Source organism: Vulpes lagopus, chromosome 4 (assembly GCF_018345385.1).
Source record: "Vulpes lagopus strain Blue_001 chromosome 4, ASM1834538v1, whole genome shotgun sequence".
NCBI classification, from domain to species: Eukaryota; Metazoa; Chordata; class Mammalia; order Carnivora; family Canidae; genus Vulpes; species Vulpes lagopus.
The window spans coordinates 114,863,203-114,884,844 of NC_054827.1; the positions used below are offsets into that span (position 1 = coordinate 114,863,203).

The 21,642-nt window shown below is 46.4% G+C and overlaps 1 protein-coding gene across 2 annotated transcripts in view; it reads right to left on the bottom strand.

Annotated features, from left to right (window-relative positions):
- Positions 1 to 21,642, bottom strand: part of HOMER2 (homer scaffold protein 2) — an 88,336-nt gene that overhangs the window by 12,100 nt on the left and 54,594 nt on the right. For both annotated transcript variants that reach the window (XM_041752537.1, XM_041752536.1), the window contains exons 3-4: positions 12,914 to 13,045; positions 824 to 916 (exon numbers count right to left, since the gene is read on the bottom strand). In XM_041752537.1, the coding sequence (XP_041608471.1) occupies positions 824 to 916; positions 12,914 to 13,045 (225 nt within the window). The remainder of the gene's footprint in view (positions 1 to 823; positions 917 to 12,913; positions 13,046 to 21,642) is intronic.

Here is a 21,642-nt window from a genome sequence, read left to right on the forward strand (position 1 = left end):
CCAATAATAATTGAATAAGTGAATACTAAATAATAAACCAGTAGTGAAGATTTCCAAGTCTTCTGCAGGATCTCCAAGGGCATCTCTCATTCCTCCCACAGTGCACCTCGCTCCCAGCCATCTGGGTTGTCTGGATGCTGCACGGTGCTTATTCCTCACCCCAAATCTTTCCCCCTATGTCTCCTTTTGCTTGTCTCTCTGCACAGAACCTTGCTGCCCGGTTAAGCCTTCCACCTCCCACTACATCTATCAAACTAGACATCAAGAATGCAGGTATTTTTACTTTGGGCTAAAATAGATTCCTTTTACTCAATCATCACACTTTTAAATAGGCAAAATGCTCAATTTCTGACAAAGCTGTATCTCCTTTGCTAAACCAGAGCTGTTAGAATACCATCTCCCACCTGACTTTGTTAAAACAGGGAGACAGAGACAAGGGCTCTCTATAATTACCAAGTTTTTTGTCTTGTGGCCACAAGGCACCTGAATTTGTCCTGTAGACTCACCTGCCAGCACAGAAAGGAAACACATTGCCTTGTCTCTGGTATTGAAACACAGCAACAAAGAATGCCTCTTAGCAGCCAGGGGCATGTAGCAATTCTAATCTCATCAACTGCTTTCTGTCAAAAATACATGAGCACATCTGGAAAACTCAAGAGTCTCATAAAAACATGTCAGATCCACCTCAGTGGGGGCAAGCTAACAGTCAAAAAAAGCCTTCAGAAGGCCCTTCTGCTGGAAGTCCCTATTTCTTGTCAAAAGTGACAAGGAATGAAGAGTCCCAATTACTGATCACACTCAGTTTTGTGAACAAATTACTTACTTGGGAATGATTGCTTGAGGTCTCGATTTTCTCCTGGGACTTGTCTCTGGCTAGTTTGGCAGCTTCTTTCACCTCCTGGAATTTCTCTGCAAACTGAAGATGATGAACAAGAGTTACTGAGGTTGTTCTCACTGTTACACACTGCTGTTCTTCAGAGCTCACCTTCATTGCTTTGCATTCATTTTAAGTCAATAAACTCTGTATAAATCCAGAAGAATAATTGTATTTGAGATTGAAAAGAAAGGAACATAAGGAATGCTTCTTCCAGGATACTACCAGCCCAGATCATATCTGAAGCTCTTTTAAGATTTGAGAGACAGAGAGAGAACACATGTGCCTGGGAGAGGGGCAGAGCGAGGGAGAGAATCTCAAGCAGATTCCCCCTTGAGCATGGAGCCTGACACAGGTATCGATCCCAGGACCCTGAGATCATCACCTGAGCTGAAACTAAGAGTCGGATGCTTAACCACCCATGTGCCACCCACGTGCCCCAGATCTGAATCATTTTTTAAGTTGCTGAAGCTAGTTTAATAATACTAAAGCAAGTACCTCCAGTGAACGGTAACTCATACAAATGCAAAAACATCAATGTAGCTGTACCACAGAAGGGATCCATGAAAAACTTTATCATCTCTATGAAGGATCCAAGAACTCATACAATATGATGGAAACCAACAAGGGATGCCTGGGTGGCTCAGTGGTTGAGCATCTGCCTTTGGCTCAGGGTGTGATCCTGGGGTCCTGGGATGAGTCCCATGTTGCACTCCCTGCAGGGAGCCTGCTTCTCCCTCTGCCTATGTCTCTGCCTCTCTTGCTGTGTCTCGTATGAATAAATAAAATCTTAAAAAAAAAACAAAACCAAGATCTGAAGAGCTGGGGAGAAGAAACTGTTCTTGATTTTAAAGGCTTAAGCTATAGGGGTGCCTGGGTGCTCAGTCACTTAAGCATCTGCCTTCAGCTCAGGTCATGATCCCAGGGTCCTGGGAGCCTCAGGTCAGGCTCCCTGCTCAGCGCGGAGCCTGCTTCTCCCTCTCCCTCTGCTTCCCCCCACCCACCCCTGCTTGTGCTCTCTGGCTCTGTCAAATAAATACATAAAATCTTTAAAAAATTATTTTAATGAAAGCTTAAGATATAAAATAGCAAAATGCAAAACAGCAAAAGGGAACATGGAGCCTAAGACTATATCTGTGCTGAAAAGACCATCTGTAAAAGACACCTTGAGGAGCAACTAGGGCACCTGGGTGGCTTCAACTGGTTGATCATCTGGCTCTTGGTTTTTCAGTTTAGGTCAAGATCTCAGGGTCATGGGATCAAGCCCCACATCTGGCTCTGTGCTCAGTTTGCTTCAGATTCTCTCTCCCTCCGCCCCTCCCTGCATGTGCTCACTCTCCAAAATGAGTATTTTTTTAAAAAACAAATGCCAATGATGTTATGGTCATGAGGGAAATGTCATTATTTTTTTAGAGATAGATACTGAAATGTCTTGATGTCTGCAATGTACCTGGAAGCACTTCAACAACAATAAAATAGATGAAGAAATGTAGCAAATGTTAATGAGGGTTAAATCTGGTGATATGTATATGGGTGTTTATTATATGATGCTTTCTACTTTAAAGAAATGTTTTAATATTTTCATTATAAAACACTCTTCAAATGCCAGGGGTAATCAAATCAATCACTGCCTTATAGTCACTGACAAGGCAACTGATTTTTAATTAGCAAATACATTGTTCGAGCAGAGAACATTCTGTGATAGATAATGCTGGCATTACAAAGCAAGAGAGAGCTAAATGTGGTTGCTGAGAAACACAAAGAGCCAGCAAGTTGCAAGGCTACCGACAGTTCTATGGCTTTTGCTGAGAATGCATTAATTTCTGGGCATGGGCTACCCCCTGAGTATCTCCATGACACAGGCAACAGTGGTCCACTTTGGAAAACCTTGCCAGATGACAGACACCGGAGAACAAAGCATCTGGCGGAAGCAGAAAAGGTCAGCCCTTCCATTCTGGCCTGTGTTGCTCCTGCAGGACCATAAATAAAGCCACAGCCACGGGGCTTCCTATTTAAGCATCCCACAGCTGTCAGAGGAAAATCACATTACTTGTTTGAAACACATGCGGTCCAGCAGGGATGCACAAAGCCCCTCCCCACCCTGCTTCCTTTGAGGAGGCCCTGAAAGTAAACACATCATGTCAGAAACTCCTTGACAGCATGGTCCACGCCTTTCCTCTTGGCATCCTACCCAATACCGGCAGAAAGCAGGCACAAATAAGTTTGTTCGGTGAATGAATGAACTCTGGGTTCCAGACCCACAGCTCCCCCCACCCCGCTCAGCCACTTGGAAACAAATCATGTCAAAGGCACAGGTCTAGTCTAAGAGTGGGGCAGCTCTTCTTCTGCTAGACAAGTGAGAATGCGTTCTGGGAGGAACTGTGGTTAAGTGTCTGGGAGTATTCACAGCCCCAACCCTCTGCTTCCTAAGCTCACCTGACCGGCTCTACCTAGGAACTAGGCAGGGCAACTCCCAGAACATGAATATTATCCCAGAAGAGATTCTAGGCAGGCACATAGAGGCCTTTCAATCTTACTAAGACATTAAAAGATTTGATTTCTAAAGGTCTTAGTTTAAATGTTTTTGGGGAAAAAAAAAAGAAAAAGAAAAAGAAATAAATGTTTTTGGGCCCAGTACCAATGAAAAGTCAAATACGATTTGCAGAAAACTGTAGCAGACACCCTTGCTAACAGCCTCACCCACACCATACTCCGTAAGATCAGGGATGCCTCTCTCCCTGCAAGCGTCTCCATGTTTGCCAGGCCACCCAAACCAGAAGTGCTCTCTTCTTCACGGGTCCTTCATGTCCCTGTCAGGATTCCTTTCTCTCATGGGTCTTGTTTGAAGTTGCTTTTCAACTAGACTGGAAATGTCATTAGCCAGCGTCACACTCATTCAGTCAACAAACATGGTCCAAGCACCAGTTGTTCCTTCAGTGAACACATATTCCCACCATCCTGGGCTGGGCCATGTACACTGTGCAGCTATCACAGGCTGCTCTGCCCTCCAGGAGGCCACGAGTTGAGCAGCAGAGGACACTGGCAAGCAAGTCAGTACCTAAAATTCTGCCCGGCTCTGACAGAACAAGTCACTTCTGGACAGAGCTTGGGCCTCTGTTCCCTCTGTCTTGTACCTCACCCTGAACATCCCTAACTGGTGAAGATCTTCGTTCTACTCTTGGAGACTCTCAGCCTAGGGCATAAGCTTTCAACTCCAATGGCTTCTTGCTTGTCTCTGGACACCCCTCATGATGGCTCCCTGGTGGCCCTACAGTCCCGGCCCTGGTAGGCATACTTACCACCCTCTTCCCCCTGGACCCTCAGGACAACCACATCTATATGCTAAGGAGTTTAATGACTTCTTGACACACCTTCTCTCTTTGGCTTCTCACCAGAATCCTGTAGGATGGGGAGTCTCATCTCTGGTTTCCAGATGAGAAATTACCCATGATCACACAGCTAATAAAGGGTAAACTCGAACTTGTGCCCAGATCTGTCTTCCACACACCCAGTTACCCTCTTGTGCCAACAAGGATGCCTAGAGTCTTGCCCATAGCAGTTGCTAAGTCTTTACGGATTAGATTTTCCAGTTGCAAAGAGAAGTCCCATGACCTTAAAATTAAACTGGAACTGTATTCACTCCCTCTTTAAATGAAAATTACTTACAAAAGTTTCAGCTCAAAACAGGCCATGGGGATCTTTTAGGCAAAGACAAGGCCTGAGACACAAAATATCAGACGTGGAGTGGGGGGCTCGACTCGTTCTGATTGTACAGCTCTCCTCAGTTCCACTGAGTAACTCTCCTTCTCAAGAGTTATAAGAAGACCAGGAGCAGCTGTCATACACACACCTGAACACACATCCCTATAGGACTGCAATGTGATGGTGCCATATCAGTAATAACAGCCTAGAATAGCCCAGAAAAGGGGAAAGGACACGTCTCCTTGGCTCCCAGGGATGAGCAGAGCAGAGTGGCTGAGGTGTCTCATCTCATTACGTACACACTCACAGCAACCCTTGGGTGCTTGGTACACAAATGGGGACAGGTGGCTTTTGTAACCGCCAATGTTACGCTGGGATAGAACACAGGACATCTGACACCAGCACTGGATGATAGTGTCCTAAGACCTACCTGCTTAGCAGCCAGCTTAGGTAAGTGGCCCAACTCTGACCCTTACCAGCCTTTCAAGTGCAGGCAAGTGAACCACTCTGAGCCTCGGCCTCATCTATACGATGTGGGCAACAATGCTGCCTCTGTGGGTCAATGGAGGAGAAAACATGTGGCTTTGCTGGGTTGGTGGCAAGGGGTCAAGAGAGAGATCTGTAGCATCTCTGGCCTTCTGCAAGTAAAATAAAAGCTAAAGCCTGGAAACCACAATGTTTAGTAAAAGAGACATATCAAAGGGTGAATTCATCCATTCAGAAACATGAACTAGTTATTGCTATGCACCAGTGGCTGAGCTGGGGACCCCGAAATAATTAAGGAAGATTTGGCTTCTGTCTTCAGAGAAATTCTGAGTTTGTAGAGGATTTGGTTTTGCCTTCAAATGGGTAAGAATAAAAAAGAAAATTTCAAAAAATAAGCTTAAAATGTAATGAAGTAGGATATGCCCTATCAGATAAATTTTAAATTTAAAAAATCCCCTAAAAAATGTGGTACCAGTAGATGCACAATAGAAAGAGGTCCTACTGTTTATGTCAACATTAGCCTGTGATAAAGGAGGAATCTTACACTGGTGGGGAAGATGACTGACACAACCTTAGTAAGAAGAGGCAAAGGAGTTTAAATCTTTACTGCAAACATGTAGCATGATCAGTTTTCTTTTTTGTTTTTTCATGATCAGTTTTCAATGAGATAAAGTGGTAAGTGTGTTTTTTAAAAATATGGATGCAAACAGAATTGAACATTTATTTAACTTCTGCTTGAAGGGTGAGAGGGTAATATTCTAAACTTGGAAGAAATAAAAGAAAAATCATATGAATGACAGACTTGATCACACAACAGGGGAAAAAACCCCACTAAATCAGAAGGGAAACAGGGAGGACTATGCATAGATAGGCTGGTATCATAGAAAAAGGGCCATTATCTTTAGTAGAGGAAGAGTTTGTGCACACAGAAAAGGAAAATATGAAAAAACCCAACAAATACATGGCAAAATTCACACACACAAAAAAAAACACAGTAAGCAAGCAACTGATAAAAACGATTGCTCAGTCCCGCTGGAAATGCAAATCAAAATAATGAGGTACTATTCTTTGCTTGCTAAATTAGCAAACATTAAATACAATTATAATACCCAATGTGGGCAAGATATTTCCAGGCACATTGTGTGGCGGTGCAGCCCCACAGAGAAGCAATTTGGAAATGTGGATCATCAGTGAAAAAAAGCATTCATACCCACTGACCTAGTGATATCACTTCTGGGAAACGATTCTATGAAAAAAATTGAGAACATGAAAAAAAAAAAGGCTTCAATACAAAAATGCTAATCCTAGCTTTATCTATAACAATGGAAACCCAGCAGCAACCAAGAAGTACCAGAGGATTGTCCTTTGATGAAAAATCCCCTGACTCCAAGTCTTTAGTTTTAAAATCTTCCCATTATTAAAAAAAAAAAAAAACACACATATGCTTGTGAATTTAGACATTGTAGTTTGGAAAAAAATATTTCTTAAACCTGTAGTCCTATCACTCAGTGATACGCACTGACCACATAAATTTTGAATAGTTTTCTATCTGTGTATATGCATTCATCACACATTTTTTTTTTAAAGATTTTATTTATTCAGAGAGAGAGAGAGAAAGCAGGGGGAGGTGCAGAGTGAGAGAAAGAATCCCAAACAGACTCCAACTCAATGCGGAGCCAGAGACAGGGCTCGATCTCATGACCTGAGCTGAAATCAAGAGTCAGACACTCAACTGACTGAGCTACCCAGGTGCCCCATGACACATACTTCTTTTCAAAGTAGAATGATATGGTACACTTTATTTTATAGTCACTTTTGAAATTAACAGTGTGACATTAATATTTCCATGCAATTATATGACCTTCTACTATAGCATCTGAATTGCCATGTAGTATAGTACCCTAAAGGATATACTGGAGTTTATTTCACCTAATTGCTTACTGCTGGGCATTTGGCTGGTGTTCTTGGATTTTTGCTTTTGCTATTACAAATGATGCTGCAAGGAAAATTCTTACAGTTAAATCTCTGTGCTCAGTTATAATTATTTCCTAAGAATAGATGCCAATAAATGAGACCAACAGATCAAAGGATATTCAAAGCATAAAGGTTTCTGAAATGTATGCCAAATCCCCATGTCTTTACTTATTAGGATCATTTTCTGCAATTTTTAAACTTGGAGTAATAATCTGTAAAAAAATTAAAATCATCATCTTTTTCACCATTATCCTGCTAGAAAATGAAAGACTATTGTTTTATTTGTGGATTTTTTTGGTCTTGTGTATTGAAGACCCCGTGGCAGACACGATTTGCTTATTCAAAATCCATTTATTTTCTCCTGGCTTAACAAAATTTCAAATTTGACTGAAGCAGGAAATATCCTAGCTGGGAGAAAATAAGAACCAGTGTAAACCGGTCATGGCAACCTAATTTTCTCTGCCCCACCCCCTACACCTCATTGGAAGGTGGCCCAGGGACCCAAGACTGACTGTTGGACCCAAGGAGAAGTCTGCCAAGGGAGCTCACAAGGAGGTAGCTTCTGCCCTCTCCCTCTTGCCATGAATGCAGATGTGATGGACAGAGCTTGAGAAGCCATCTTAGCAACATGAGGAACAGGCTAATAAAAGAAACAAACATGCAGAGCCCTCACACCCAACATCATGGGGCCACCATTATCAATGCTGGCAGCGGCCTTCCTCTGGATTTCTTTTGCGTATGAAAAGAATAAGTCTATTTGCCTCAGCACTGTGATTAGTTCCATTACCTGGAGCCCAAAGCATTCTCACTGAAACATATCAAAAGAATGATTAATATCCCCCACTTAAAAACAATGGCCCTTAAATCAGAAAGGTGGAAGACAGAACAATGTTCTTACAACGACACAGACTTGCTGAGGTGAACTTCAGGATGTAAATTTGGATCACAGATGAAATAATTAAAATGGGTCAGCAGCCAATGCCACGTGTATTTGTGTGTCTGAGAGAGAGGATTTAGAAGAACTGATCACAGAGCACTAACAACATGATCATCCCCTTTGTGGCAGGATGTACTTCCTTCTGTCTGTGATAAATGACAGGGAGCCAAACTTGAAACAGTGACACCCCAAGGTCAGCTGCCAGAAAGAACCTCTACTTTAACAACTGGCTCACTCTTAACATTTGGATCTCCTTCCTTTCATCTCTTTTCAGAAGTTCTTCCTCTTCTCAGAATGCAAGCTCCTTCACCGAGGCACCATGTCCCCGCCAGCGGGCGGACAGTCCCCGTACTACGTCTGGGCTGGTGGTGTGGGGTGGTCCTCGTAATAGGAGCAGTGAAGACCAAGGTATCTATTTTCCCTTCTGGAAGGTAGGGAGAGATGTGTATATAAAGCATTCTTAAATGAAAATAGCCACACTGGCATTCCTTTTCTAGCCTCATTACAGGCTGTGATTACTGATCCCTCTTTTGGGACCGTGGGTGGCTGCTTGGTGGTGTCCGGAACACGTAGCCCCAGCCGTCCCCTCAGCCACATGCCCTGGGAGCCTTTGGGCTTGAGCTCCTCTCTGCCAGCTAATTGCCACTTGTCGAGACTACCAGCCTCACTTCAGGGTAATTCATCAGTGTGTGGCTAATCGTGCCTGTCACAGAGAAGGGGGAAAGTTGACTTGAAACACTTTGAACAAAGGCGACATCTGAGGGCTTATTTGATGAGTCTTTGTGACAACGGCAGGTCATGGCCATGCAGCGGAAACTCCAGCACTGCCAGAGGAGACTGGGTGACTCACGAAGGAGGGCACTCTTCCCGAATGACAGGACATTCCCTTCCGCTGGAGAGAACCAGGAGAGGCTGCCCATGCACACAGCAAGGCCTGAGGTCTCCTCAGTTCTTGGAGCCGGAAGGAAATGACCTCTAACCATGATTTTTGTGTTCAGTTCTCCCTTCTTTCGGTTCTTTTCATTAAAACATTCTCTGTTTATCCTTCCTAGCTCCTCTGATTCCTCCCGAGGTTGGAGAAATTGTTCCAGGCAGCTGAGAGCTGATTCTGTCAAATGGCTGGGGCTTCTGGAAGGCCTGCAGCCTTGGGCTGCATGGGAGGAAGTGACCTCACAGCCGTGGGGCCTTGCCTCTGATGGAGCCTCTGCATCTCCATGGGGCTTCCCTGGAGGTGTGAGGAGGACACCCCCACTTCCTCCGCCATGGAGAGGAACCATGGAGGGGCTCAGGAGGACCTGTCCCCACCAGGCACTGCTTCAGAGGGAAAACGTGCCCAATCCCTGCTGCTCGCTTTGGACAGTGGTGCTAGTATCATTGGTTCAACAAACCACCATCATACCTGCTTCCACTTCACATAAATTCTGATTCTCACATCCCTTGTTCTTCCTCATTTCACAAAACAGCAGCTCCAGCTGTCCACCCTCCAGCCCGCCTCACCCTAGAGCTCCTGTGTCTCACATCCACATACTGAGTCCCACCAGTTCAGCCCCACGGCGGTTCCCGAGGGCCTCCAGCTCTGACTTAGGCATCCCTGGTCCCAGAACAGCCAGTCTGCCTTGAGGTTGGACAAATCAAGCTACAATGCAAATCTGATCGTTTTCCTTCTTGGCTTAAAATCCTCCACAGAGGGCACCTGGGTGGCTCAGTGTTGAGCATCTGCCTTCAGCTCAGGTCATGATCCCGGGATCCTGGGATTAAGTCCGGCATCAGGCTCCTTGCAGGGGGCCTGCTTCTCTCTCTGCATCTCTCATGAATAAATAAAAATAAAATCTTAAAAAAAAAAGTCCTCCACAGGCCACAGTCTCAAGTCCAGGGCTGGCCTCTGGCCATAGCCTTGCCTACCCCAGAGCCCACAGACCCCATTAACAGTCTCTCTCATGACAAGGTGCCATGGGTTTGCTCGTGTGGTTCCTGCTACATGGAGGATGACAGAAAAGGGAAGTCCTCCCCGTGGGCATGACCTGGAACATCTCCTTGTCCAGCATGCATGGGACAGGTGGCCTGGTGGCAGGGTCCACTCTGAGCCCTGAGGAATGGTCAGGGGCCCAGCTACCTGGGTAGGGATTGGGAAACAGCAGAGTCAGAAGGTTAGTGACAAAGAGATTTGGGAAGAGCTGCATCAGCGGAACACAGGGGGGCAAGAGGAACCAAAGTCTGAAAATACTCACATTCCATGTGAATGCTTGCAACTTGCTGAAAGTCCGCATCCCCCTCAAATTCATATGTTGAAATCCTAACCCCCAATGTGATGCATTAGGAGGTGGGGCCACTGAGAAGGGATAAGGTCACGCGGGTGGAGCCCTTAGAAATGGGACTGGTGGCCTCATAAGAGACCCGAGGGCTCTCCATCCACCACATAAGGGCACAGTGAGAAACTGCCAGCATACAACTGGAAAGTGGGCCTTCCTCTGACGCTGGCCATGCTGGCACCCTGATCTCAGACTTCCAGCTTCCAGAGCCCTGAGAAACCAACTTTGTTGTGTATAAGCCACCCAGTGTGTGGTATTTTGTCATAACAGCCTGAATGGACTGAGACAATGTTCCTCTGAACCCCTCATCTTGGCACCAAAGATAATCCTTCAAACCAGGGCAGGAAGGGCTGCCCTATGGACACCAGGTCCTTCTCCCATGGGCAGCACAGTGCCTGTTCCAAAGCCTTCCAGGACACACCGGTCTGGGGGTCAGGGAGAAAGGTACCATGTGACCTTGACCATCCTTGCTCCTGCTCTCCATGGCCACTGGATCTCTGACCCGCTGAGTGCCAACCACCAACAAGAGTGAGTGAGCCCCAATTCTGCATCATACCCCTAAGTGATTACCGGCTTGGTGCAAAGCTAACTGCATTGGGCACCTTCATCCAGAGCAAATGGGACTCATCCTCCCTTGATAGGCTCCATGGTCTGTCATGGCTGTGCCAGCCCCACCACTCAGAGACCTGCTTAACATCCTTTGTGCCACATAGCACAGCCTCAAGCCAGCAGACTCACTTCTCTGCAAATGAAAGGAAGCAAGAGTCTGATAACCCTGGGATTCTCGGTCTACCCACTTTATAGAACTCTGCTGCGCTGCTGCTGGAACACACACTCTCCAGACTAGTGGGATGTGGTGCTTCCCCTCAGGGGTACGGTGCACAAGTCTGGGGACCAAGGGACATCGTTTCCCACAATTATACCCAATGGCCCAGAGTCAAGAATCCTGTTCCCTTCCCTGTTTCAGGGCCCTGGTGAACTGAAGGGAAGGTTTTATTTATTATTTTTTTTAAAGATTTTATTTGAGAGCAAGAGCACAAGTTGGGAGAGGAGCAGGAGAGGGAAAAAGCAGGCTCGCCACTGAGCAGGGAGACAGGACACGGGGCTTGATCCCAGGACCCTTAGATCATGACCTGAACTGAAGGTAGATGCTTCACCAACTGAGCCACCCATGTGCCCCTGGGCGGAGGGGGGGAGGGGTTAGTCTCTAGAAAAGGATACTTCTGTGAGCAAGTGGCATGAGAAAGATGCTTAGAGTGCCACCAGGCCACTTTGGGTCTCTGGGGCTTCTTAGGAGGTAATATCCCCATAGAAGTACCTGGGGAAGAGGAGAGTCTGTGGGGTGTCCTCCATCAGGGGCTCATTTCTGTGGAGGTAGGATGGCTGGATCCATGAACTGCAGGCCTTTGTGCCCAAGCGTGTATGTGCCTGTGTGCCCAAACATGTGTGTCTAAGCGTGTATGTGCATGTGTACCCAAGCATGTAACTGTGTGTGTACATGCCCAAGCGTGTATGTGCGTGCATGCCAAAGTGTGTATGTGTGTGTACTCACATAGCACATCCACACACTCTAGACAGATGTGAGGTGCAGATCCGCAGGCCCCTGCAGGGTGGCGTCCTGACTTGTCTTAATGCCCCCTCTTTGCAAGCTGTCATCTGTATACACAGGGAACCCAAGCAGTCAAGTCCATCGTAAGTGACCCTGTCAAGTCCCCAGGAGTCTAGAATTTCGTAAATGCCTCTGAGAATGGACCACGGCCCTGCATCCTTAGCACCTAGCATACTGTTGGCCCAGCGAGAGCTCAATAAATATGTTCAGGGCCATGGTCTAGAGAGAAACACTCCTTAAGCAAAGTTTCCTGAGCCAGATTGGCTCTGGGCCTTCCCTTTCAATTCTCCCTAGGATTCTCTGGGACCCTCTGACATCCTTCCAGTAAGTTCCTGTGTCATGTAAACCAGCCAGTCTTGGAACTCTTCTAGCATCCTATGAGGAAACCTACTCACTCAAACAAGCTCTGGGTCTGTTAATCAGCTGGACGAGGCCTCTCAGAGATGGTCAATTTGTCCCCACAGACCTTGGGGCTCTCCAAGCCTGTGGTCAGTCCTGATCCACTCCTAACACCTTTCTGACTGTATACAGAGTGTGTCTTAAGCCCTTGAGAGAATCAAATCAAAGTTATAAATACCTTCCCCAGAAAAAAGAAAAGCAACATGCACAGCAAACGCTGTGTGACGTTTTAAGGGGTGCAGGGACTCCAGGGCAGGAAGTGCTTGCTGTAAGTATGCAGCAGCACCTCCCTCTGCTTACAGGCTCCAGTCAGAGGGTCACTGATGCCAAGGGCTGGCAGGTGCACACTGGGCTCAGGGTGACACACAGGGGAAAGGAACCACTGGCAGGGTGGCTTGCTGGGGCTGTGGTCTTAGGCTCTGCAGGAGCAGGTGTCACGTAAGCCTTCCTTCCCCAACGACACCACCATTTCAAGGGACCTGAGCTTTCTAAGGGGTCACCCGGCTGGGCAGCCCTATGGCACCAGAAGGGTTGGAGAGGAATCCTGCTCACCAGTGGCACCACTCAGGCCCTTGGCATCCAGGCACCGAGGGACAGAGCATCCGACGAGAGACCCTCATTACCTTGGTCAGGTGCTGCTCCGAGGAAAACCCCAGGCCAAACACTGTGTTGGCTCTGCTGTCAGCCCACTGCCCAAACTTCTGTGACGTCTTGGTGAAGGTCATGTTGGGTGTGATGGTGCTGTTTATAATCACCTGCAGGAAAGAGCCAAAGAACAGAAAGTGAAACCCTGAATGTGCCACCCATGGAGCTCCTTACAAGCTTGGCACAGCAAGCACCTAACATGGGCATCCTGGCACTGCTACACTTGCCCCTGGGACCTCCTGGTACATCCTATGCCGAGTCCAATACATGACCATGATAAGGTGTAATTGAGTTAAAAACAGACAGTCACTCTAAAATAGACCTTACAGCTAGTGGGAGAAAGCATGCCCTAAGGAGAGAATAGTTTCCCAAACTGCTATTTATTTCCTCAAAGCTCTCGTACCTCCAACGGCCCTTCATGGCCATTTAGCCCTGCCCCACACTCTCTGAGACACTGTGCTATGCACTCTTCTAAGCACCTGGAGCCACCGTGTCCTGCTCAAACAACTTAAAATCTCCACCAGCAATTGGGATTTGCTGTTTCCTGACAAGAAGGAAAAGGTATGGGGCACCTGGGTGGCTCAGTGGTTGAGCACCTGCCTTTGGCTCAGGTTGTGATCCTGGGGTCCTGGGATCCAGTCCTACATCAGGCTCCCCTCAGGGAGCCTGCTTCTCCTGCTACCTGTGTCTCTGCCTCTCTCCGTGTGTCTCTCATGAATAAATAAATAAAATCTTAAAAACAAAAGAAAAGGTATATTCCAATAAGGATAATTTGTGAAGGGTTAATTTACAAAGAAAGTAATGGTACATGTATGAGCTGGTTGTAGAGAAGCCGTAAGTGATGGTATAGGGACTCGGCGCTTAATGTCACCCCCTCCTTGGCCTAGAAGGATGAGGGGAGGAAAAGGTTACAGATTATGGAGGACCAGAGTCACGGACAGCAGACTGCCTCGATATAGGGGTACACACATGGCTTTCCCCAGGAGGGAAGCCCGGGGAACAGAGACCCTCACTCCTCCCCTATGGTCTCCTGCCCCTGGCCAGACCCAATCAGAAGCCAGAGGCCCCGTGGACCAAGTGCTGGACTCTGCAGGGCAGCCTCTCGGAGACCACAGCATGGTAGGAAGGATGGAGAAAGAAGTTGGAAGGGATATCCAGCACATAGCATGTTCATGCATTCAACATTTACAGAGAACATTTACTTGTCAGGCATTCTGTTAACCAAAGACAAGAGATGAACAAGTCAGGATTCCTGATCTTCTCGTTGCAGTTGCAGGAAGTCAGGAAGAGGGTAGAGACATGTAAATAAATCACCAAATAAATGATAAGCATTAGTAAATATCAATGATACGCTCATTCTGGCAGAAATCCTTCAAAGCCCTAAGACTCTGAGAAATACTCATGAAAAATGCCCCTGGAAAAAAAGGGATGTTTGCTAACAGGCAAGAGTGGCTTACTTCCCCCATCAAACCATGTGTGATGCTCTGAGCAGAAGCAGTAGCATTCTAAGCTTGGGCACAGCTCACTCTGTTGCACTTCACTTTATCACACGCCACAGAGAATTCACTGTTTTAGGTTTTTTTAAAGATTTTATTTATTCATGAGAGACAGAGAGACAGAGAGGCAGAGACACAGGCAGAGGGAGAAGCAGGCTCCCTGCAGGGAACCCAATGTGGGACTCGATCCCCTGGAATGGGATTATGCCCTGAGCCGAAGGCAGATGCTCAACCACTAAGCCATCCAGGTGTTTCGATAATTCGGTTTTTTGTTTGTTTGTTTTTTACAAATTGAAGGTTTGTGGCAACCCTGCTGTCAAGCAAGTCTATCAGGCACCATTTTCCCAACAGCATTTTTTGCTCAGTTTGTGTCTCAGTATCACGTTTGGATTATTCTTGTAATATTTCAAACGTTTTCAGTTACTCTATTTGTGATGGTGATCTGTGATCACTGACTGCAACTCACGGAGAGCTCAGATAATAGTTAGCATTTTTAGCAATAAAGCATTTTTAAATTAAGACATGTACTTTTCTCAAACTAATGCTGTTGCACACTCAACAGACTACAGCATGGTATAAATGTAACTATTATATATACTTAGGAAACCAAAACACTCCCTTGATGCGGTTCACTGTGACATTTACTTTATTGTAGTGGTCTGGAACCGAAGCCATAGTATCACTGAAGTGTGCCTGTAAATATTCTCAAGGATGAATCTACTGGCGGTTTTATTAAGGAAATGCTCATTCTCAAAAGTCAACTCTGAACACTTCTGATAAAGCAGGGAAGAAAAAACACTAACTGGCATGGCCTCGGTTTCCTTGGTAGGAACTTTTTTTTTTAAGATTTTATTTATGTATTCATAAGAGACAGAGAGAGATAGAGAGATAGATAGATAGAGAGAGAGAGAGAGAGAGAGAGAGAGAGGCAGAGACACAGGCAGAAGGAGAAGCAGGCTCTCCCATGCAGGGAGCCTGATGTGGGTCTCGATCCTGAGTCTTCATGTTCAGGCCCTGGGCTGAAGGTGGTGCTAAACCGCTGAGTCACCGGGATGCCCTCCTTGGTAGGAACTTTAATTATTTTGCTGGACAGATTCTGGACAGTCTTCTGGACACAGATTCTTATCTTTGCCAGGCAGGAAGTTAGAGGTGCCTCTGGAAACAGAGGTATCATTGCCACGTATAAGTGAACATGCCTACTGAATTTTCTCCTTAGAAAATTAGCATTAGCTCAAGTATAAACCCTGTTTACTTGGCAAAATAATTTCTGGATGTTAATACTAACAGCAGTAATTACTATTTATCTAGCACATCTTGAGAGCTTTCCTCCTATCAGCCCACAGAAGCCTTCAAGGAGGGGCTACCCCTCGCCCCTCCACTTCACAGAAGGAGACAATGACCTGGTAAGGAGCAGGGCCTAAAGATAAAACTCAGGTTGTCTGACCAGAAACCTGCTTGTGGAACTTGTATATAATGTGCTTCTCATTTTGTGCAAGATGACCTCCCTTCTTCTTGCCCATCTGGAAAGTACAGATGCCTCCACTGCACACTGGGTTCTTTCCCTTTGACTATGATAACTCCTATAATAACAAAGTCCACAGGAGTTAAGACACGTTATCAAGCATTTTTTAGATAGCTGGATGCAAGCATGGTTGGTCGGTCAAGAGCTCTGCCTGTTGTCACCTAACACTCTCAGAGATGGGGGCAGAGGAGCAGGGTGTGTGAAATGCAGACCTAAACCAGGGGCAAGTGTAGAATGTTTCTCGGACCTTGGAGGCTGGCAGGGGCTGGCTCAGCCCCATGTGGGATGGGTTAAGGTGGAATCAAGGCAGGCCTAGGGCAGGTGTGTGGCTGGGCACTGGATCACACTGGATCACATGATCCCAGAAAGCCAACCCCAGTCACCTCTGAATTACCAGGATCCTGGGATGGAAGTCTTCATGCTCCTTCACAGCAGACTATTCCTCTAGTTAGCCTCCACATTCCTTCCCCAAAGCCCTATTGAGAGGGAGAGACTGAGTATAGGACACACTTGTGAAGCTGGCCCCAAACACACTGTCCCGGAGTCTGGCAGGCTGGAACACCAAAGGTGAGGACCCCTGGTATTCCTTTAGGATGTATTAGTTCCTAAGGCACTTTTTCATATAGTCTTCTATCTCATTCCCATTTTCATAGATGGAAAAACTGAGGTTCAACAAAGTGAAATGACACATTCAAGGCCACACAACTAGTGTGGCTAAAAGGAATATAATGTATGTACTACTTACAAGGCAATGAGTAACTGGTCTCAAGAGCTAAATCTGTAACAGTTCATGAGCTTCTCAAATCTGTTGACTCAATTGTCTTATCTTTTTTTTTTTTTTTTGAAAAATTCTCAATCAAGGCACCTGGGTGGCTCAGTGGTCCAGCGTATGCCTTTGGCTGGGGTCCTGGGCTCCAGTCTCACATTGGGCTCCCCACAGAGAGTCTGATTCTCCCTCTGCCTGTGTCTCTGCCTCTCTCTGTGTGTCTTTCATGAATAAATAAATTAAATCTTTAAAGAAGGAAAAAAGAAAATTTCTCAACCATTCTATGAGTATCACTTCTGCTGTCTCCTCTCCTCTGAGACTCCAAGTACACATATGCTAGACCATAGTGCATCCAACATGGCTTACATTTTTACCAGCTTTTCACTCCCTGATTCTTGGTTCTCTCTGTTTCTAATCTGGATATTTTCTATTGGTCTATCCTCCAGTTCACATCCTGGCTACTGATACATCCAATCTGCTGCTAAACCTAGTCATTGACTCTTTTTTTTTTTTTTTAGATTTTATTTATGTATTTGAGACAGAGAGAGAGAGAGAGAGCACGCATGAGTGGGGAGAGCAGTAGAGGGAGAAGGAGAAGCAGGCTCCCCGCTGAACAGGGAGCCCAATGCAGGACTTGATCCCAGGACCTCAGGATCATGACCTGAGCCAAAGGCAGATGCTTTACTGACTGAGCCACCCAGGTGCCCCTGAACTCTTAATTTTAGACTTTGTGTGTATATATACACATATAATATATTAATATAATTATATTAAGATATTATATATTTATATTATATATAGTATTATATATTATATTATATATTATATTAATATATATATATATATTTAGTTCTAGAATGTCCATTTGATTCTTTATAAAAATTCTAAGCCTTTGGGAGCTATCCTCCTTCTTGTCATCTACTTTGTCCATTTTCCTCTCTATTTACTTGGATATATTAATCATAGCTCTTTAAAAATCCTTGATGCTGACCCTAATGTCTGGATTATGCTGGAATCTGCTTCTCCTCATCTGGGTTTTGCTTCTCGTGACTCTAGGCATTTGGTTTTGTCTTTCAGGGTGTCTAGTCATTTTTCACTGTATGGTGGCAAATGGGTATGAAAGAACTTGTGAGGGTTCCATATGACATTACTACCTACAGAAGAAACTTTTCCCCTTTGTCCTTTGGGCAGGTAGGGAATTCAGGAAATCCCTAGTGCATTCAAGGATGGAGCTGGGTCAGGGCCCAGTGTCAGAGCTGGTAAGGCTCAGCTCACCTCTGCTTCACACTGTTTTCTAGGGCTTTCAACTGCGAGCCTGACAGGTCTTTATGTCCTCTTCCCCAAAAGACTTTAGGAGAGTCAGTTCTATTTATCAGAGTTCCTCAGCTTTGCTCCATAGCTTTCCAAATTTTTTTATAAGATTTTATTTATTTATTCATGAGAGACACAGAGAGAGGCAGAGACATAGGCAGAGGGAGAAGCAGGCTCCCTGCAGGGAGCCTGATGTGGGACTCGATCCCAGGACCTCAGGATCACTCCCTGAGCTGAACGCAGACACTCAACCACTGAGCCACCCAGGCGCACCCCCATAGCTTTCCAAATTTTAACCTTCAAATTTGGCAAGCCCTGAAGGAGAAACTGGCCATGTGTCTGGGGCCATTCATCCCCAATTCTGTCACTCGAGCTCCAAAATCTCTGCTGGTCTGTCTCTTCCTAGGGGCCAAGCACGGAGTTTCAGCTTCCAGCTCCTCTTCACATCAGTGAGTGCCCCTCCCCCACAAAGAGGGTGGCACATGGATCAATCAATTCCCTGTGCCCTCTGGCATTTTCGTGCCTTTGCTGTTCTTACCAGACCCTTTGGCAGGTCTTTGTTTTCTAAGCACTGCAAATAGGAGGGAAATTTTACTCAATCTTACAGAAGCATCCAGTCTACCTCTTCAGACGGGCATGCACCTGCAAGTCAGCCACTGTCTTGTGGAGAGTCCAGGTGTTGTCTGAAGGCCCCCCAGCCTCCAGGGCTGCCCCTCTGGTCATGGGCACGGCCGCCTGCTCAGCAGCTTCCTTCTTCCCTCAGCAGCCCTGGCTGGCAGCCAGGCCCAACACAGAAAAGAGCTGCCAAATTCCACTGTCACTGTCATGTCTGAGTGGTCCTTGTCTCTCTGGAATTTCAGTCCCTCATGTCCATGGTGTTTCTATGGTTTTCTGATGCATGCATGCCAGTCTTTCTTTCCTTCCTTCCCTTTCTCTTTCTTCTTTCCTTCTCCTTCCTTCCCTTCTTCTCTTTCTATTTTATTTATTTGAGAGAGGGAAACAGCATGAGCAGGGGAAGGGCGGAGGGAGAAGTAGACTCCCTGTTAAGCTCAATCCCAAGAACCCCGAGATCATGACCTGAGCCCAGTGCAGATGTTTCACCCACTAAGCCACCCAGGCACCCCTCTCCGATGCCTTTCAATTGTCATCACCTGGGTTCTGTGCTTGGCCACCAGAAGGACCGCTGCCTGCCGGCATGTAGATAATTTACTCAAAAGCGGAAGTGCTGACTCTGGGAACGTTCCAAGAGATGTAATGTACTACATGTCTCAGGTAACACTTTCTGCTGTGGGAAGCATGCAACCTTTCATGGGTTGCTGTTTATACCAAGAAGCAAAACTACTTTGAGGTACCAATCTGGCTTATTAGCATGACTTCCAGGGGCTGGCTCCAATCAGCTGCAGATATTCCTCAGATCCCCCAGTACCCACCTGGAGCAAAGATCCCAGACCTCTAACCAACTGCCCAGTTCATCCCTCCCCTTCTGTTGCCCATGCTCAAGTATGTCAGTGGGGAGGTATCAGAACACCCAGCCTGTAATTTAGTTCCTGAAACTGCCCCCCACCTTATTCTCTCCATTCACCTGCCCCAAATTAAACCACCCCCGTCCCCTGGGTCCCTTCCTCACCCCCACCTCAGGTGTTCCTCTTACCCACCCACCTGCACTGGGCACTCACCACCACAGACCAAGGACAAACAGAAGGTCCATTCACTCTTACAGCACAAATTTCTGCTCCTCCAGGAACTCTCCATCAGGACATTACAGTGGGAGGTAATGTCCCCTCATTCCCTACTGACAGGCCTGCTCTGCCACAGGACTGCCCTGCTTCTGGTTCAGCACAGTGACCCACACTCTGTCACCAGCATCAAGGTATCTGGCATTTAACAAACATGGCCTAGAGCATCCCCCAAGCTGGGAGTCAGCCGGGAGGGAGAAAGAGGGAAGCCCTCTCCCCTCAATGTGCTGCTCTTGCAATCAGGCTGGTTCCCTGTACTGTGCAATGTCCCAGCTGTCTCCTGACAGCTTACCCAAGGCTCTGGGACTTCCAGAACTTTCTGAATTCAGAACAAAGGAAGATAGGGGAAGGAAAGCCATCATTCACTTCTAAGTTACCCATTATGTTGCTAAAATTCACCGGAGATGGCGGGTCTAAACCATTTCCAGGCCATATTGGTAAGCCTATTTCTATGAGAGAAACAAGCAGCTGGCTATTCTCCCAGGACATCCAGGGCACTGACCTTCTCAGAAGCAGCAAGACTGACAGTGAGAGCAATCAAGCTGTCAAACATGACCAATCCCAAAGCCCCCATCCTGCACTTCCCACTAATATGGGAAGCTCATCCTGTGCTGACCAGTCTCCTGGGCAGACAGAGGCTTCCAAGGGCAAGCTCCTTCCGGGTGTGTTCCTCTCAGGCGCCCAGATCATTTCTGTCTACCTGCTCTTGTACTTCTGTTTCTCGTGAGAGTCTTTCATGCTCCTCAGCCTGTGTGAGGGAGTGAAAGAAGGTGGATATCCATGAAAAGTTCTGTGTGCTCGGGTCTGCGGTGGGAGTGCCTGGTGCAGCTGTGGGGTAGGAGAGACCTCCTGGGGTGTGCAGAGGACGTGGCACCCAAGGGGGGCTCAGCGCTGGGCCGATGAATGGAGCCCTCTCTCAGGAGCCTGATGGACATAAGTTCCACCTCAATTTCACTGGCAATATGGAAAGTGCACTGCCATCAGCATTATATACTCACCAAACACACAATAGGTCTGGTGATACCGGTTGGGGCAAGGATACGGGACAAGGGGAGCCCTCAGAGATTGGTAAAGTCGTTTTGAAAAACAGTGTGGCTTTCCCTGATAAAGTAAGAAATGCACATTCCCTATCAACCCAGCAAATCCACCACTAAGTACACACATGAGAGAAATCTTTGCACAGGTGTATCAGGAGAAATAAACAAGAATGTTTTCAGTGGCAGTGTTTGCAAACACAAATGTCCACCACCAGCAGAATGTATATACTGGTCTATTCATCTAACAAAATACTATCCCACAGTGAAAATGAACCAAGGCTATAGGCATCAAGAGGGATGAATCCTTTTTTTTTTTTAAAGATTTTATTTATTTATTCATGAGAATACACAGAGAGGAGAGAGAGAGAGAGAGAGAGAGAGAGAGAGAGAGAGAGAGAGGCAGAGACAAAGGCAGAGGGAGAAGCAGGCTCCATGCAGGGAGCCTGACATGGGACTCGATTCCAGTTCTCCAGGATCACTCCCTGGGCTGTAGGCCACGCTAAACCGCTGAGCCACCCAGGGCTGCCCAAGAGGGATGAATCCTAAACACAATGCTGGCAGGTGGCCCAAGGTACAAACTTCCTGCTGTAAGATAGATAAATACTGAGGATGGAATATATAACACGAGGGCTACAGCTAACACTGCCATGCGCTACACAGGAAAGTCAAGAGAGTAGATCCTAAGAGTTCTCATCACAAGGAAAAACTTGTTTTCTCTTCATGGAATCCATAGGAGATGATGGATGTTAGCTGAACCTACTGTGGAACTCATTTCACAATGTATATAAATCAAACCATCATGCTGTATGCCATAAGCTTGTACAGTGATATATATCAAC